The sequence below is a fragment of the Hirundo rustica genome, chromosome 4 (genome assembly GCF_015227805.2).
Source record: "Hirundo rustica isolate bHirRus1 chromosome 4, bHirRus1.pri.v3, whole genome shotgun sequence".
Lineage (NCBI taxonomy): Eukaryota > Metazoa > Chordata > Aves > Passeriformes > Hirundinidae > Hirundo > Hirundo rustica.
In genome coordinates this window covers 67,069,469-67,089,189 of record NC_053453.1, presented here as the reverse complement: position 1 = coordinate 67,089,189, position 19,721 = coordinate 67,069,469, and the positions used below count along the sequence as shown (strand labels likewise).

Below are 19,721 nucleotides of genomic sequence, written 5' to 3'. Positions count from 1 at the left end.
CCTGAGCGCAGCAGGCGCCGCAGCTCCTCCTCGCTGCGCTTGTCAGCGAGCCTCGGCGCTGGGGATCACCTCCAGGCACGAGGAACCAGCCCAGGCCCCATTGTCTCCTCCACACTTCATCTGCCGCCAAGGAAAGTGCCAATTAGTGCCAGCTGTCCTGGGCTGCTCGTTGCAGGGCTGAGAGGGGGCCTGGAGCTGGGCCCCTCTCTTGTCTTCTCTCTGTAGCATCTGACTCCCTCAGCTCGCCCACTGATGTCCAGGGATTTCCTGAAAAACAAACCAACAACCAAACATAAAACCCTTATTCAGGCAGATTGATGCTTAGTGCCCTGCTTTATTTCATATGTTTGAAGGGTGATAGATTATTACTGAAATAGGGTAATGTGGTAATAACTCCCCATACTGTGAGGACACTCAGAAGCCAGAGCAGCCTGGCCTGGGGCATTTGCAGCCCTCTTGCCCATCTGCACTTACTGCTCCTTGGCCGCTGTCCGAGTCTAGCACCACCAGCAAGAGGAAGCCAAGAGGCATCTCCTAAAAGGAAATATTTCTGCTCCTAAAAGGAAATATCTCTGGGCTTCAGATGGTCTCCAGGACCATGGTGCCAGGACCAGAGCAAGCTGAGATGTCACCGAAGAGCAGCAGCACATTTCCCAGCACAGGTTAGCTCATTTAGCGGTCATTCCCAAAAGCTGAGGATCTTACCTGCAGTTCAAGCCATCCCAGAGGGCTGAGTGCGTTAATCCATGCCCATCCCCTCACCGCTGCTGTTCGAGCCTGACCCGGGACATCTGTGCTCCAGGGAGGTGTCCCTGGGCCCTGAGGGTGCCCTTCGGCCGTGCTGCCCTGCGGAGGCTGCAGGACTCAGGCCGTGGCGCTGTCCCCTGGGCTGGTTTGAGCTCGGGCCCTACAAACCAGTCCCAGCTCCGAGCAGCATCTCGCTGCAGGGTCACAGCACAGGGCCCTGCACGGGGTCAGGCAGAAAACACGGCGGTGGAAGGATTTTTGCCATAAAGTAGGAGGCAAGGCGAACTTTTTTTTTTTTTTTTTTTTTTTTGCCTGGAGCCATTGCTTCTTCAAACCACTGGCATTCCTCACCCTGGCAGTAATTCCCAGCTACCAGCCGGCCCCTCTAGACTCACAAATGGCACGTGGAAAACACCGCAGCCAGTCGTTTGGCCATGGCGTGTTTGCAATTTATAGCCGACTTCCTCAGAGCCCTGCTAAGTCACTAAGCTGCCTTGTGGTCTGAGCAAAGGTTTAGGAGCCAGGAATATCTGGGCTGAATCATTTGCTCACGCACTGGTGACCCGAGGAAATCGGCTGACCTCCTTGTGCCCGGGCTGCGAGAGCGGGCGCCGGGAGCCCTGCAGACACCGGGGGCTTGCCTGGCTCCGGCCGAGAGCCGGCCCCTGGCCCTGGCAGCGATCGTGGAATGCACGGGGTGTGTCCCAGAGCCGGGGTCCCACAGAGCTGCAGCCCCTCGGGCTCCCTTGATGGGGGTGCCAGCCCCCAGCCCTTTGGAACCAAGGGAAGACTTTCAGAGGTTTCTGTGTGTCGCAGCCTGGGACTCACTCGCTTCCCTCCAGTGCCTGTCTGGATTTTGAATAGCTCATATAATATGTTATAAATGACAATTAAAACATAAAACGAGGAGGGGAGCAGATGGCTCCAGGCAACATTTAAAAATACCGAGACTATTTCTAAATGCAGATCACCGGATCCAAAACAGCCCTGGGCAGACTTAGCCGAAGGTTATTTGCTGGCCTGGCTGAAAGGACATGTGTGGTCTCCATCTCAGTTCTCAGCAGATGCTGTTAATAGGACATTTTCTGGCAAAGGCAGGAGGGGACACCCGGGACATGGGCAGTGCTGAGGACACAGACCTTCACTGCTCTCTTTTGAGGAGGGAGCAGCGACAAAGGCGGGTTGGATCAGTGTCCCTGTTTCACCCTAAGGAAGGTGCCGTGCTGGAGGCTGGATCAGGGGAGAGGAGCTGTGCAGTGCCCTAAATTCACAGCCATCTTCTCCTTGGGACCTGTCTTCTCACACCATGGGCATTATCTGCCACAGCAATATCACAGCCACATCACACTGTCCCAGCAGTGACACAGCTTTGTTTCCTTCCCTGCCACCTTAGCTGACATAACCTCTGCCTCCAAATATTTGCCCGGATGGGGAAAATTACAGGGACCCCATAAGATAACTTGTCGCTTGCCTGGAGAAACTGTGTCTGTGAACCTCTGGCTGAGGGAAGGCCATTGGGAAGGGAGCCTTCACCACTTAAACAAGGCAAAATAAAAGGCATCTGCAGGAAAAGAAGAGGTGACCTGGCAGCACCATAGCTGCCTGGATTTGGTGTGGGCACAGAAGAACCACATTCAGCCCACGAGACAACTTCACATATGTGCTCCTTGCCTTGGAGGAGATGACCTGGAGCGGGGTGGGCACGGCTCTGCCGCCACAGGCTCGCTGGCCAAACGCCCCAGCCACCACCCAAGGCCATGCGCTGAGACATGTGGCTGTTATTACGATGCCTGCACCGCAGAACAAGCTTTGCATCCCGAGATTGCATTAGACTGGATTTCCCTCTCCTGGAGAAATGGGAACCAGCATGGCCCATGGGGAACCAGGTTTGCTTGGCCAGGATGCTTGGGCTGAGGAGGAGTCAGATGAGAACCAGCTGGCAGATCCACCCCACGTCTTCTTCCCATGGAGACTTCCAGGCCAGGTTAGCTCCCTTTTCCAGCTCTGTGCCACAGAGAAGCAGATGGATAAAAACTCTATGCCCTGCACTACGCAAGATGTTTGAGTGGATGATCACAGTGGCCACTTTGAGCATTCTACTTAAGAGTTTGATTTTGCCACCTTAAAAACGAGCTTGGTTATAATTTGCTTTTGCTTTTCTTTTTCCTCTCTTGAACACGCTTCCACCTCCTGCTTTGCGCCGAGCCCGGAAGCAGAAGTATCACGTTACTATGAGAGAAGCGAGTTTTGTGGTATTTCCATCCCATCCAGAGCCAGGAAACACAGGCAATTTTGCAAGACAGCTTGTACTCAGTAAATTTCCAGCTCGGTTTATATTTCTTTATTTATTTAGATTTGTGCTAGCCATGTAAGAGAGCACTCGTGCCAAGTGAGGTGCTGTGGAGAAACTTGCAAAAAAACCCCCAGATTTCATAGACCAAGGATTCTGAGCAGTAGAGGTTTCAGTGGACCAGTGAATCCTCTCTTCTGAAAAGACACCCAAGATTGACAAAGACACGGACAGCCAGCTTCTGGTAACACTAATTCTTCACAGTAACTCAAAAGCAAAATTTTAGTAAATCCCACCAGTAAAATCACCATCCCTGACAGCATTCTCTTTTACCCTTGAGACCTTCCCTTGAACTTTCTTCCTTCCCTTTCTTTCCCAGCAGTGTAACACATCATGTTTACAGCTCTCACAGTCTGGGACCAGGTGCACAATACCCTGCTAGCATCTTCCCACATCCCAGCTGACAACCAGGAACCTGGACAGATGTTTACACCTGCATAGGTGTATGACAGAGCCATGACTGCTCCAGGGACCCAAAGGTCCTGACTCCTGACTCCTCCTTCGGTGGCAAAGCCTGCCACAGGCAGCAGGATTTGCTTTTTGCATGGGAGGGCAGCGCTCACACCAGCTTTGCTTGTTTAGGGCCACAGCCAACGCGTCCCCGTCCCCGTTCCAGCGTTCCCAAACACCCTCAGAGCGGGCTGCGTGTGCGCGCACCACGCGCGGTCACACGCGGCACGAACGCCCTCAGCCCCTGGAACAGAAAGGCTGGGAGGGGTTTCTGGAAGCACCAGGAATTCTGCTGGCTTTATCAAATCGGGGTGGAGGCGTTCATGCCAGACAAAGCCGCCGTTGCAGCTCCGCGGTGGGCTGCAAATGGGCCGGAACCAACCTCAAAGCCGGCAAAAGTTGACTCGCAAAAAAGAAGATGATACAAACTCTGAGCCACTTCTATCACTCAACACTGACTCACTGCAAATGGATTTTTTTAAGCCCTGTTTCAAGGTTGTCCTGTGCTCTGCTGAACACAACCGTGGGTCTCCTCAGCAGGGACTGAGTTAACACAGGTCCTGGGTGTTTCATCCTGTCGTGCTGGTGGGGCAGGGAAGAAGATGCAAGGAAAAGCATCCTTATATCTTTGGTAAGGGAGCAAGTGCTCCTAGAAGGGGATTGTGAAATTCAGATTGACACACCCCAGTTGAAGGCCATTACAGGAAACACTGAGGATGTGCCCAAAATCCAGTTTTTGTGGCAGCTCAGTGTGATTGGGAACAAAGCCTATAAATGTTGCAGATTTGGGGGGCCAGAAGGGGGTAACTTCTAAAGGGAATTGGAGCCTTTGGGCTGTAACTGGATCCCCACACTGCTCTTGCCATCTGGGTGAAAGCTGAATGGTGACAGAGCCCACACAAAGCAGGGGCTGTGTTCACCCCACAGCCTTGCACACGGGTGTGCGTTGCCTTGGCAAAGGCGCGTGGCTGCTCCATCGGGGGATGAAGACTGTGCAGTAATTTACCACAAGAAGGGCTGCTAGGAAAACCTGCTTGAATTGAGCCAGATATTGGAGGCTGATGACTGCAACATTTAAACAGAATTATTAAGCCATAGGGAACACCGTGCTCCTACACATTTTAGCTTATTGCTTTGGTTTATCAGTAAACCCTGTGGTCCAGGACATGCCCAGGTCTCACCTTTACCTGAGTGGCAGCAGACGAAGGTGGAGACATGGAGAAAGAAACTTCCAGTACAAAAATAAAGTTAACTCTTGGCTGTTTGCAGCAAGAGGAACACGTTGAAATAGCAAAGTTAGAAAGGCTGCTTGTCTTCTGCCTTGCAGCTTCCTGCTCCGGCCTGAAAAAGTGCAGCATATAAATAGAGCGGGCAAGTGTGAGCTTATGATAGCAATACACCACTGCACATTTAAAACCCCCACAGTCTGAGTTCCTTTTGAGGAGTTTTGAATGATTTTGTGCAAATTCAAGATGTTCAGCACGAGCACCTGCAAGCAGGAGCCGTGTTCCTGCAGGCATCCCGGGGCGGCGGAGAGGTTAGCAGCCTTAAATCTCAGCTTTCTCCCCTCAAAAATAAACTTGGCAGCCTTCCCCAGAAAATAAGCACGTGCTTTCCAAAGAAAACATCCTCGCCTGCAGATGCTTTTGTCGCAGCAGCAGCAGCAGCGACGGTGGAAAGGGAGGAGAATTCACTTGCAGGCCAGAATGGTGTGAGCCAGCGCAGAGGGTTTGCTCCCAGAAACACCCCTTGAATTAAAATGTGCCTTGGGGCAAACATTTTGAAAAAGAAAAGCCTTGGCATTAGGTTCTCAATCCTGCATTTGAAACTGCTCCCCTTTGGGCTTAGAAGCTTAATGCTGGTTTGGGGGCTTTTTAAGTATGACTGTAATCTTAGGTTGAAAGCTTGCTGCATGGAACCCCGTTTTCTCTTAGGATATCCTTTTTGCAAAACCATCCAACAAACCTAGTAGTAAACAAGCTCCTTTCTATTTAGCCTTAAAATCATACTAGAGAATAGAAAAAAAAAAAAAAGTTAATTGTACTCAAGACCTCAGTAAGTTGGTGGATCGAGTGCACAGGAGAAACAGCATGCTCTATTTAATAGGATTTTTCTTACTAATTGATTAGCAGGCTTTTTCTCACTAAGATGAAGCCTTATTCTTTTCCTCATTAATATTGGCTATCTGTAAAAAAAAGCACCTGGGAAAAAAGAAAAAAAAAAGCATTTTGTATGGTGTAGTTTACCAGCCACAGTCTTGTAGGGAGGGCTCTTCCTTTTTTCACAAGACCACAGATTTCCTCAGCCCAAGTTGTCTCAGTTGAGAGACACAATTTGTCTTTCTCAATTCTTTCACCCAGAGGAGTGGGGAAAGCCCTTGGCCTCTCTCTCAATGTGCTACCTGAAAGAGCTACACTAAAAACATTAAAAAAAAAAAAAAAAAAAGAGAGAGAGAGAGAGAGAGAGGACAAAAATGTGCAAAAAACCCCTCACACAGTAAAGTCTGCATCATAGTATCGTGGAATCATAAAGGTTGGAAAAGATCAGGCAGCAGCAGAAACCCTGAGGCCGTTTGGCTTGAGCCTGCTCATCCCCACCCGCAACACTCGACCCATCACGGTCCCTGCCTCTGCCCACCTTCACCCAGGGCTCCCCTGGCCTAAACAAAGAGCACCCAGCAAATCCAACACCCAGCTGCCACCCAAGCCCCGGGAAGAGCGGCGTTCCTGCATCCATCACCCTGGACAGAGCAATCTGTGCCTGAAATAAAACAAGTTCTTGCTTTCCTTGCTGCATTCAGCCTCCACCCATCCAGGGCTGAAGGAATGGGTGCACATCCACAGCCTGGTCCCCCACCCACGACCACCAGGCTGCTCTTCCCAAGCCAGAACACCCAACTCCCCCCAGCCTCAGCACCAAGAATGAGACAGACGTATATAAAATGACACACTTTATTAAAAGTTACATTCAGCAGCAATGGACACATTTACTTAAGTAGATTTTAACTGTCAAGGAGCTTATAATTATAAATCTCTTTAAGGCATTAAAAGCTCTTAGATGTTTTAACTTCTTTGCAATCATTTCATATAAATAGGTAAGGTAAATGATACTTGCCTAGGAGGAGGTTACCCCAGCTGCATTAAACAAAGATATACACATAAACATACGTATAAAACAATGAATTTTGTTATAAACTCATTCATGGGGATATTTCACAATCTTTAAGTCTTGGGGCCTGGCCCTGCAACCATTATCCGTGCAAAGAGCCTCCCGTTTGCCTCGCCACGTGTGAGTGTACAGACTGCTCACACGGATGAGAGCAGGGCAGCGCCTAAGTTTGGGCAGAAACAGCAAAGATGTCAAAATTCTCAGTGAAATATATTTACAGTCTGTGCAAGCAGCATCACCTACTGTTACTGTTTAGGGAGATCTCTCTGGGAAGCTATGAACAGCAGAAAGGCACCGTGGCCAAGGCGAACCAGCGTCTGTTCTCTGACTCTGATGCTGTAACTCTCCCTTCCGGAGAGCAGGAGCTGGGCTCCCGAGCCCCAGAGGACGTGGTCTGGGCTGTGGGACACAGGGAGCACCAGCAGCACCCAGCTGCAGCCCTGAGCTCGGGGCACAAACCCATCCAGCCTCAAGTTCTCCCAAGAGCAGAAGCCCCCCCTGACGTGCAGAGGTGCAGATGCTTTTTCTGAGCGTAAACGAGAAAAGTGCCAACCAATTCCAGTATTAGCCAACCACGCACCCCCCATAAATAATGAGAGTTTAACTTATAACTGAGCTGTGCTTTGTGTTTTAGAACCGCACGTGTGAGGAAGAGGAAATTGCTGTTGCAACAGAAGCTGTGAGTAGATCATACAGATTAACTGTATGAACTAATTTGAATTAATGCAGCTACAGGGTCTGAGTCTCTGCCAGCTTACTGCTTGGTGTTTGTGGGCAGCTCCTTTGGCCATCACGTCTCGCAGCCAGGGTGCTCTCTGGACTAAGGACAACAGGAAGAGATTTTCTTCCCGTAAAATACACAAACCTCTGATTTCCACACTATTTTTGAAGGACGCAGTTGAAGACAACGGAAGATGTTTTAGTGGTAGAAGATAAAAATATATTGCTAAAATATATTACTTTTATCTCAGCAACATCACTGCCACAAAAATAAAAAAAAAATAGCTTAAAGAACTGGTTTGAATTTGGGATAAAGAGAGTGAAATACCCCTTCTTTCCCTTTACTCTAGGCCTGATGGTTTGAATTGTGCCTTAACCAGGACAACAGCATTTCTCCAGGAAGAAACTGGAAAATATTTACACCAATAATATTTTTTCCTTCGATCAAAATGGCTTTTATAACAAAATGCAAGTTTTCCAGGGGCAAATCATTGCAAGAATGTTTTGGTTTAAAAAGTGACTCCACGTAATAAGAGGTGCATTTTCAAATGTGAAACAATCTGGTGACCAAAACCCAGTGAAAATGAAAGTGAACTGAGAACACAGCTCCCATTTGTGTCCCTCATTTTTTTTCCTAAAAGTCAAAAGAGTTCCCTAGGGCTCCATGGCAACCCCGTAGCTTTTCTTACAAGCCAGCCCAAGAAATACAGGACAGAGGAGAAACCTGCACTGGTGACTTATCTGCTGCCTTTTGTAGGGCTGAGAGCTGGAAGGAGCTTCTCTGACATTTCCCCCCTGTTCCCCACCAGGCTTCCCTGCAAACCCCTGGAAGCAGGAAGGGCAGGCAAAACCATCAACCCATGATCTTTAGCTCTGAGGAAAGCTGGCAGAACATGGTGTTTATTTACTCAAGTCAACTCTTGCTGAAGATGAGTTTATGGAAGGTAATGACACCATTACAGTTCTGTACAGAAATACATTTCTAAGCTTTTTTTTTTTTTTTTAAATATAAAATCCCATACACGCTTCAAACTACAGATAAATTTTTTTTTTCCCTCTGAGTCCTCCATTGGAAGTCGAATTTAAAACACAGTTTAACTCCTCAGTATGTGAAGCCTTCACGGTCACATTAATCGAGAACATCTGAAGCCAGGAGAAAGAAATCACTTCCAGTTTTGTTGTCAGTGTAATGTGCATCACATTCCCACAGCTGTAGATCCATTGTGCTCCATGTTATAAATAAGAAATTGCATGGTGACAGCTAAAATTCAAAAGCGTTAATGTTTCTCTTTGCAACTCTTTTTCTATTTTTTCCTTTTTTTTTTTTTTTTTCCTTTTCTTATTTTCCTTCCCCCAGTCTTTTGAGGTTTCTCCCCTTTCCCTCCTCGCAGAAGTTACTTGAAGCAACATCACCGCTTACGGACTGACATATTTACGGTAATTAAAAGATAGGAAACGCCAAGCAAATATGACTAACGTTGCTATTTGGCAAGTGAGCCAGAGACGACCTATGGATTCTGAGCCAGGCTGTCGTGGTATTTGCCTCAATGAACACCTCTCCTTCTTCTGCTCGGCTCGGCCCTCCTGGCGCTCTGGGGAGAAAGGGGCTCCCGGGATGTGGCCAAGCGCTGTCTCAGCCTCAGTCCCAGCCTCTGTCCCATCCTTGGTCCCAGCCAGCCCTGGAGCCGAGCGCAGCCCAGCCGGGCCAGGCAGGGAATACAAACGAGCTGCCTTGCGTCGCTCACATTCTAGGTTGTGGTCCCTCTCAGCCATGAAAAACAGCTACAAATTGTTCCCAGAGCTAAACCACTTAACATCTTGGCACTTGGTTGTTTTTAACTTTGTAACAATAGGCACTGTTCACTCCTCTCAGTCTCAGTTTTTTTTTTATTCTATAATAAAGCAGGAATACTGATGAAAGGCTAGTCACGGCTTCTCCCCGTGGTATCAGGGTGGTGGCATGTGATGATTCACATGGGGTGTGTTTGATCCAAGAAAGCCCAGCCTCTGCTTATTCTTCCTTTGTTCTGTCATCTAAGGTGGAAAGGCAGAGAGAGACGAGTTGAGAATTTTTTTTTTCCCTTTTTTACTATTATTTAGCAGTCACAGAGCAAGATACATATAAGCAAAACAACAGGGAGTGGAATTCTTTTCTTCAGCGCAGAAAATTACAAGTAAGGGATGTCTTTGAAGTGGGAGATCTGTTTCCTGCAAAGTATGGACATTTTATTCTCATTTATACATTATTCTTATCCCCCGGCAGGTCTGACAGAGTATTATTTGTGCTGCTATTGTGTTGTGTAGCCCTGCAGAGGGTCAGCATTTGCACTTGGTGCTGTAGAATCACAGAACTAAAAGATGGCCCCAGCCGCACAGAGTTTAAATTTAAGCCAGGAGAGAACAGATTCAGCCAGAGGGGGATGAGAAAAATCCCACCAGGATGTTGTGGGTAAGCACAATGAGCAATGGTCTCAGCACATCCAGCCTAAACCTTTGTTGGCTTTTTCACAGGGAAAAGTTTTAAGGAGGGATTTGAAGGGGAATAATTAGATAACTCTGTCGATGCCACTGAAGTGCTTCCCATAAAGAAAACACACAGATGCTTTTCTGAAACTGTAATGAGCAGAGCAGAGGGGACCAGCACTTGTAGCAAAAAAGGAGCTGGCCTTTTGATCCTGAAGGGAGAGCAAATGCAGCAGGCAGGTGATGTGGGCTGGAGCAGGGCTTTAAGGGAGGCTTTAAGGGAGGCCAGCAGCTTGTACTGCATACGGGAGAGCAGAGGGAGCCGCAGGAGGGGCACCAGCACAAGGGTGACACGAGCAAAGCAACAGGCTCTGCAAATTGTTTTCACAGGGGCACTGTTGATGTTCCTGGTAGGGGAAAAAGCCAAGGGCTGGACACAGAATGCTTTTTTCCCTCCAGGCTCCCATCAGTATGCAGCTATTCCTGACACATTGCTCTCACTGCCGGGTGATGCAGCCCCTCATCCCCTCTGCAGTTTCCCCTCTGTCCCTGCACACTCACCAGGAGATTTCATGACTAATTCCCCCTCGGAGTTTTCTCCTTACCTGATCTCTGCTGTTGCTAACAGAGTACAATTTCACTCCAAACCCTTATCAGTGTATCTACCCAGAAAGCTTGCTGGAGGGGAAGATAAAACCTTCCTGAGACAAAAGTCTCTTTTGTAACGCTGTCCAGACTGTGACCTGATGGAAAGCAGCGCCTTCAGCCACACGTCCTCACTTTGCTACCCACACAGGGCACTTACCTGTTCCTTGAGCTCAGCCAGCTGACTGGAGAGCTGTTTCACAAGGCTCATGGTTGACTCCAGCCTCTCCTGCAGGTTCCTGATTTCATTTTGCTCACTGTCGCCTTCATTGCTAACCAGAGACATGGCTCTCATCCGAGGGAACCAGTCCAAATTCTTCTCCTATATGGGTATTAGAAAAATGAGGTGTGTTAGTAGGGGTTTATGCATGGCTATGAAGGTGAGACTAGAGAATAAAAGCTCAGAAAGACTTCTGCTCAGTGGATGACACACAGCAAGTGAGCATAAGCAGAAAATTCAGAAAGTATTTCAAACGAGCCGTTTCATTCTTGGTTCTCCTTAGCTACAGAGAAGAGACTAACTGGAAAATCTGGGTTCCCCACATCTGCACCTGCACTGTAGTGTGGGCAGTGCTGGCACATTCACCCGTGTCTCTGGCAGGCAGAAATGTCCCCACTGGGATCACTCCTCTGGTACACCTGGAAAGCCTCAGTGCTCCCCGTGCTTTACTCTTAAGTGTATGCAGGGACACATTTCCCCTCTGTCTCTTCAGCTTGGCTGGTCTCCATCTATTTCGGCTGTCCTTGCAGCAATGTCAGCAAGCCAACACCAGGAAAACGAGACAAGAGCCTTCCAGAGCAGCCTCAAGCACTTCTACTGGAAGAGCAGAAGGACCTGGATCCAGCTGCCCACAACAGGAGACGTGGGGTCCTGGGGAATGGCTTGGGCTTCAGTGTGCTGTTCAGACTCCGTATCTTGGATAAATGCAAGCACAAGCCCAGGGCCAAGGGCCAACCTGCACTGCATGGAACAGCACCGAGCTGGGTGTTTCTGTATCCATGGACTCGGGCTATGCATTCAGCCATGACAAAACCGCTGTCAACAGACAACATGAGTCAGGAAGGTGCTGAGGACCCGCACGAGCCCGAACTGTCTCCATGGCTCAGGGGCACAGATGCTGTGTGCAGAGCTCAACAGATGGAGGAGACAGAAGGGTGTAAGACTAGGAGGAGTGGCAGCCACGTGGAGAGCAACCTGCTTTGCCCTGAGACAAAGGGAAGTTGCAGGTCCTGCAGCGGGCAGTGCGCTACATGCGCGCACCTCTGCCCTGTGCCTCGCGGGGAGCGGGAGGATGTGGCCGGGCCACACGCACTTGATAACTTGAGAAGAGAAGCAGAATGAGCTGAAGTTTGTTTCTCCCAGTCCTCTGAGCTGTGAATGGCCCCACACAAATAGCGCTGTGTCGGGAGGAATGGAAAGGAGCTCTTCCCAAAAGTCCACCGACAAGACACCGGGAGGCAGGAGCTCTGCTACTTATCTTGACCAGGTATTTGGTAAAGCTTTAAGTCTGTCAAACTGATCATAATCTTAGACTTTGCCTCTATTTTTCCTATGAAAATAGAGAAGGCAGTGATGATTCTGCAGCATTTACAGCTGGGCAGCCCAGGACAGCCATTCCTGAGCAGGGTCCAGGATGGCTGGCCCAGCAGGGCCCTGAGCCTGGGATACACCAAGGCTTTATCCTGCTTCCAGGAGGATTTCCCTTCACCTCTGTAGTGCCCTGCCCTGATCACCAAACCCTCCCCTCCTACAGCAGCATGATTTGGAAACAATCAAGCTAATCAAACAATCACCAATGCCTGGGTGAGCAGGGCAGCACTAACAGTATTCATGTCTGTACACTCTTTGTGTTAGCCCAGTTCCCTCTGTTACTCTGAATAAGACTAAATGCAAAGCTGTATGAATTTTAGCTTTTTTTCTTCTTTTTAACTCAAAACTTCCAGTGAGGTTTTGTCTGGCTGTCCCTAGAACAGGAACCCCTGTTCCTGTCACTGAATCAACAGAGATGCCCAGGGAGCAGGAGCGTGTCCCTGGGTTGCATTTTGCAGCCGTGGGCGCCGGTGGAACGAGGCCTCTTTGCTCGCCGCTCGCTTCCCGAGCCTCGTGATCTCATTATGACAATTTACTGTGGTTACGCATGATGCCATTTTCAATGGGTCATAACTCATTCAAATCAAAACCTGTTTTCACCAGCTCTGCTGGTGAGCTCGAGTGGAGCGCACGTGACCCTCCCTGTGGATATCCCCAGCTGACACGCGGAGCGGGAGGCTCCTGTTTCTGCCACACGCGGTCCTGCTTACAAGACCAGCATTCATCTTCCACCAGTACACGCCGATATTAATTTAAAATTTATTTTGGCTAGGATGTAGCAGAGCATTCATCACGTGCCTGCTGTCGAGCACAGGTGTACTCGCCTATACTAAGCTTAGTTTGTGCACAGCGCCTTTCTGGATTGATGCTTGCTATATTTTTTTTTTTTTTTTCTCCAAACGTTTGCCAGCAAATTTGTCTGCCACTACAGGCACAGAACTTTGATTCAAGGCAGCTACAGTGAACAGAGCTGCACTTGTACCTGAATGTTTCCTGGAAAGCTCTGGTATCTGCACTCATTACAGCTCCTCCTGCTAGAAGCACCTGGAGGTACCAAATGCAGGCCATAGGAGCCAGCGGAGGGAACAGGAGCCCTTTCAAGCCTCACAACAACGCCAGAGTTCCTAAAGCCAGGCTGCACAGGGAGAGCAATCTGAGACTCCATCATTGTGGCTCCTCTGTTTGCCGAGCGCTGCTGCCAGGATTGTGAAATGCGTTTTGCTAGTTTTGTTTTTTCCATCTGCCACTCCCTCACTCCTCCAGGACACAAGGCAGAGACCTCCGGCTGCTTTGGGAAGATTTTTGTGGACTGACCCTGCACCACACTGCAGCATCCAGAGGAATCTGTGTGGATGCCAGACGCCCTGGCTCTCCTGAGGCTCCCAGTGTCACCTGCTTCCCTCCTCCTCGGCATGACATTACACCGGAGACGGGGATGGAACGGGCAGCAAGCACCTCACCCGCTGCCACACGACGCTGAGGAGCACACGGAGCAGATGTGGCTCTTCAGCTGGAACCACCCTGCACCACCTGCCAGCTCATCTCGGCCACCACGAGCCCCGGAGTCACGGGACTTCAGCGACAGACTCCGCTCGCTCACGTGTGCCCAGTTTTTGCCTTCCTAGAAATGCTCTGATAATCTCTTCCAGGAAAGAAACCCAGGTGTGATTTAGTTACAGATCAGGAAAATCTGGGCCTTTTTTTCCCCCCAAGTATTGCAGAGGATCAAGCAAGGGCTTGATCCAAATTCTAAGATAAGCTGATGGTTTGCATGGACAGGAGACATCATGAAAAGGTGCTGCTGACTTTTGTAGGTGGCAGAGAGGCAACAGGTGAAACACCTGCCCACAGGTCCCTCGTGGAGTCCCAAGAGCTGTGTTAGGTGCAGGCCCCTTGGTTCTCAGCTGCAATACACATCTAATGAAGTCAGTCCAGCTGTGTATTTTTGTCATGCAAAGGATCAGAAAGATTCAAAATTCAGTAGGAGACACATTGTAGCCTGCCAGGCTGTCTTTAGGTTAAAAATACTTACCTAGCTTTCCCTGATAGTTCCTTTATAGTACACACAGCAGGTATTTTCCCTTGCTGAACCACACGCTTTTGCCAGTCAATATGATCTTACTTTTTCATTGCATTATGAACGGCAGAACTTTATTAAAGGGCAGCACAAAAATTAGCTTTGGCAGACAGCTCTGTTTGCTGAGTCTCTACCACAAACAAACAGCAGTTGGTGCTGGGGACAACAAACTTTTGATCACAAACCTGCCAGGACCCAGAAGGCAAGTCGGACAAGGCTCCTTGGCCAAAAATTTCAGTGTTCATAGGGGGACACGCACTCTTGTGACTGCTCAGCAATGGGAAAGCTATTTTTACTTCAAGGTAATTGCTTGCCAATTAACTGGAGGTCATTAGCATGTTTGTACAACCCCAAACATTTGTTCTGGGACTTAAATGTTCACGGGCTCGGTCCAGGGTTCACCTTGACCAACACCTTCAAGCTGTAACATGCAGGAGCACTCCTGGGGGTGTGCGGGATGTTATCTGTCATGCCTTACCTATTACTCTCAAAAATCCAACCATTCTGCCCAGGATAGCGTTCACTCAGAAATTTGAACCCTGCCTGGAACCAAGAGGCAATTTGGAGGAGGAAGGCAGGCTGCTGGCAGGGAGCAGGGCAAACCTCTGCACACAGCTGTCACGGGACTCCATCAACAGCCACCGGGTTAGCCTGAGGTGACACAGCTCGAGCATTAATGAGCTCACAGAGGGTGAGCTGTGTGGACGGGACGCTTTTAAATGAAGTAGCTGCCCGGACAAATAATGAATTGTGAAAATGTACCAGAATCTTTTCTAAACAACCACGGTTTAAGGCGGTATGTTGTTAGTTGTTATTGTTATTTCATTCTTGCACAGGACGGCAGCAATTCACAGCCCACCTACGGATCACAGCATCTTCCTGCTCCACGCTCTTCCCGCGAGCGTAACTTGTGCCTCGCAGGATCCATATTTAAGCAGACATCTGTGTCCAGGGCACAGCGTCAGCCAGACAGGAAAGCTGCAGGGACAGAAAGGAGCTGCAGCCTCCTCTCCGCCAGTTCAGCTGGGGGAAAGGAAAAAAAGGGAAAAAAAGCAGGTGGGGTGAGCCAAAAGGCTGCGGGCCAGAGAGACTGCACACGAGCAGAGCAGACATTTGGTGTGGCGATCCAGCGCGCTCGCTCCCTCCGTCCTCCCCCTCAGCTGGCGGGGCTCCAGCCACAGGCACAGCTCCCCCAGGGCCAGGGCTCTGTGCAAGTGCTCTGGGTGCACGTACTCGAGGCGCCCACGGCGAGGGCACATGCCTGAGAAATCACAGGGCTTAGAGGATTTGCTCCTTGCGCTCGCTGGAAAACCTCAAACCCTCCGTCTCAGAGCAAAAGTCTGCGTCTGCCTCCTGCAGTTTTCCCTGCAACCCTCTCCTTCCCTTCAGTGGGCCTTCCAGGGGGATGGCAGAGCTGTGGGATAAGTGCTCCCTTTGGTAAAATATTGCCATTTTTCTGACTTTGCTGGCTCCGGTTGAGCATGGATGGAGGAAAGACCAAAGAAACCTGTTTAGAGATGCTGTATTTTGTACGAAGCCTCTCTTGAGCCATCCCTTCCCGTTGGCACAGCCAACTGGTTTCAATCAAGCTCTCACGCTGAGCTGAATCCATGCCTTCGCAGTAATTGGCAGAGGGACGTTTCTTTAGGAGGTGCTAGTTTCACAGGCTAGCAGCGAGATGGATCAGCTGCAACCAGCAGGAAAGACTGGGCTGAGCCTTTAAAAAATAGATTACTAGATAACAGTGAGAAAAATAGGTCAAAGAGTAGGACAAGGGGGATGAAGCAGAGGAGCAAAGGCAGCCTAATGCACACTCTCAGCCGGTGCGAGTGCCACGGGCGGCGAGTGCCACGCCGCCGTCAGCTGTGCCAGACTCATTTCTCCAGCACGCTCTAATGCAGTGACTCTCAGCCCTTTCCACCCCGTGACCCCTTGTTGCGACACGAAAACAAGCCCTTTCAGGACTTCCCTTCTATCTGTTCACCAAGAAAAGTGATGATTACTGCTCATGACTCCTGCTGGGCTGTGACCTGCCCTGCTGCGTGCACCAGGACAGAGGAGCGGCCTCCGTGTTCCCCAGCCCACAGTTCTGCAAGGATCCTTCTCTCCTCGGTGACTCAGCGAGGCTGGCATCAGGAGGGCAGTGCCCTAGCAGCAAGGCTGAGAAAACAGGGGTGCTGGAAGCTGTCTTGCTCCTCAGCAAGATGGTTGCAGAAAGGGTGCACAAGAGGAGTGTGGACATCAGTCACCAAAAAGGTTTGCTACCGGCGCCTTCGTGTGCTGCGCTGGGCTGTCCTGGAACACACCTTTGTGGGCAGGCAGCAACCACAGCAGCAGCCCCCAAAAACGGCTCCTGCAGCTTTAGGAAGACTGGGCCTCTTTAGAGAGCGTGTAGGCCCTCAAGTGCCCCTTTGGGGTGGTAAAATTCTGCTGCACTGGTGCTGAGGAGAAGGCCCTGCTGGTCACCCCGTGGCCTCCAGGGCTGAGGAGGGGCACTGCCAGTCCTCCGTGCCCTCAGCATCAGGGCAAACAAACTGGGCATCACTGCTCTCCAGCAGGCAGCCCCTGCCCTTTCAGGCACGAGAGGGAACAGTTCACTCCCCTTTTCTGGGCCAGCACCTTGAATAAATACTTTAGCACCGGGTACAAAGAGATCTATTTACTGAGAAATATTCTGTATGTCTGAAATGCAAATAAACCCATCCATTCCCTTCCCAAATGTGCTGCCCATATAAGCAGAGAGGGATCAGTCCAAATGACCTTTTGAAAGCTATTATTTTTTTGTCTAGGGACAGAGTCTGGTCCTAAAAGTCCGGAATCATGTAGCTCCTATAGCCACCTTAAAAAGGGATTTTCAAGATTTAAGCTATCGTGTGCTTTAGATGACACAGGGCAATAACCACTTTGTGATTTAATCACAGACAATAATAATTTGGTTCAGAGCATGATTCAGCTAATCCACAATTTGATAAACATTCATCCTAAACTACAAACCCAAATAGCTTCCTGCAAATCCTGTTTGACACTTTAATGTTAAGACTGTATTCGATAAGCAATCTGTGCTGTACAAGAATATAGGGAGGGAAACTAGGAATTGTTATGCATCTATATGCATCCAGAACAGTAATTCAAAGAAAATAAAAATAAACCTTGGCAATTACAGATAAATCTTTATGCAACAAGAAAACTAATAGTTTTGGCTGGGTCTACACTGGATTGATACATGCTACAGCTACCATAACTCACAGAAAAATAGAAAAATCTGTTACCCCCTGAAAGAAGGTTGAAACCACAACACAGAGCCACTGTCTGCTTTAGCATTGATGCATTTACTTTCATTTTAACTTGGCTGAATGTTTTTGAAGGCTGCAACAGAATCTATCACCGTAATTCTGACCAACTGTTAGCTCTTCCAGACTGATACCCAGGCCAGGCATTTATAAATGTCTCAGTGTTTCTGTATCAGCATTCCCACTTAGGATACCCCTGCAAAAATTACGATGAGAATGATAATCAACCCTAAATTGCAAAGAGTTTTCTCTGACTCTCTGGGGCAAAACTGCTCAAAATTGACACTCAAAATTGGAGCTCTGCAAAGGACAAGCACCACAATATTTCTGCTTATCAAACGCACCTAAGGGATTTTACATTCACCTCCAAAAGATGGAAACGATCACGAAAGTAATTTTTTCCACAAGTTTGAATGTGCTCTCACAGTGCTGCTGTGGGCAAGCCACGTGCCAGCAGCAGGTCTGTGAGTCACAGCGTGTCCCTAGAGAGGAAAAGGCCACCCTGACACGGGCTGCAGCAGCCAGAGAGCAGCCACAGGAGGGATCCCACTTCAGCAACTCCGCCCTGCAAGGTGCAAAGTAGAAACCAAGCGGCTTTGTCTCTGAGATGGCCCATTCCAGCCAGTGTCCAGGTGGAACTCAGGTGTGCAGGGACAACAGGGGACTCATGGGAGAGCCAGGGCACAGCTCCTGTGTGCTTGGAGAGCCTCGGCTTGTGTCCCACCTCTGTGTGTGGAGAGTGCTGCTCTACTTGAGGGCGTGTTTGCTTCTGGTATCGTCCCTTCCCCACGGCACATTTCTGAGCTGTTGCTTTCTTCTGCTCTATCAGTCGCTCTCTGCCACCTTATCTCCCACATAACCCTGATAATTGATATTGTCCTGTGCAAATCCTCAAGAATCCTAACACTAGCATCAAAAGCTAGGATTTGGTCCGTAATATTTGCGCCCTTAAAATAGATACAATTATGGATTTGTGTAAAACACGAGTTTATTTTTCCACATTCCTATGTTTTCATGTTGTTAGTGGTTACGAGACATACTTTAGGAAAAACACTTCGGATTATTCATTTAAAATAATTAAATTATTTCTGATATAATCCCTGGATCATGTGCATAACGAAACATCTGGTACAGAGGTTAGAAAATAAATGTTCTTGGCTTTTTTTTTTTTTTTTTTTTTTTTTTTTACCCTTCTTTTGTTAACCAGATGTTGTTGACACAAAACACAGAACTGTAAATCATAGCCCGCATGTGGACACAGTCTGTCACTACCGAGCAGAAATTTACTGTGGCTAGATAGAGGTTTGAAACAGCAATGAATCACTGGCTTACTGACTTTGTTCACGTGGGTATGGTTTCAATATTCTGACATTAAGCGCATATGTCCTTAAAGAAAGGACCTTGTAATGGCAGCCTGGGAGGCTCTGCCTCAGCTCCAGCTGTCTCGGTGTGGGAAGCTCAGCACAATGCCAGGGCAGCCTGTGTGCAGGGGAATGTGGCAGGTGTCTGTCTGTCTGTGCCCCCCCCAGCTGGGTGCTGCTGCGGAGCCCCACGGGCTCGGCTCCCCCAGCGCCACGCGGGGCAGCCCTGGCACAGCAGAGGGGCCCAGCTGCCCGTGCAGCCCCGGCTCCGCCACCAAAATGCCTCCATCTCTAACCTGTTCCTCCCTCTGCTTCCCCTGCTGCTCCCCACAGCATTTCAGTGAGCTCACCGCTGCTTCGTGGGCCAGGACCCCGCCGAGCCCGGCAGCGGCGTCGCTGCTTCCCATTGGCTTTGTTTAGAGTGAGCAGAATTCCAATGCCTCTCCGGCCCCTCGCCTTTCCCACTCCAACAGTGCTTGCACCGGCAAGCTGAAGCCCCTGCTTCTCCCATTCCTCTTTTAATATTGATTTTCCTTCACAAAACGCGCCAGCGGCACGCTCCAGATGCTGAACTCCAGACAAAAGCCAGCAGCATGAATCCCACTGCAATGGAAACGACCCCTGCAGTACCAGGCCACAGATGATGTTTCCTCCTTAGACACATATGGACCATCCAGCTGGTGAAGAGACCACAAATTTTGACTTGCTTTTGTCAATGTGCCTGCTGGTTTGATCCAATCGATCAGGGTCTAACTCCACGGTAAACTCCAAGCCATGACCTCTGCTTCCTAGCTTTTGGAGCAAAGGATTCAGGAGCATATTTGTTGAAATTTGTGTTTTGTTTTGTTTTGTTTTTTTC

At 49.3% G+C, this 19,721-nt stretch overlaps 1 protein-coding gene across 7 annotated transcripts in view; it reads right to left on the bottom strand.

The window, feature by feature from the left end:
- Positions 1 to 6,603: 6,603 nt before the first annotated feature.
- ITPR2 (inositol 1,4,5-trisphosphate receptor type 2) overlaps positions 6,604 to 19,721 on the bottom strand; it is a 244,528-nt gene continuing 231,410 nt past the window's right edge. For all 7 annotated transcript variants that reach the window (XM_040061446.2, XM_058420145.1, XM_058420144.1 and 4 more), the window contains 2 exons: positions 10,704 to 10,865; positions 6,604 to 9,469 (listed from right to left, as the gene is read on the bottom strand). In XM_040061446.2, coding sequence (XP_039917380.1) covers positions 9,383 to 9,469; positions 10,704 to 10,865 — 249 coding nt within the window. In that variant the 3' untranslated portion in view covers positions 6,604 to 9,382. The remainder of the gene's footprint in view (positions 9,470 to 10,703; positions 10,866 to 19,721) is intronic.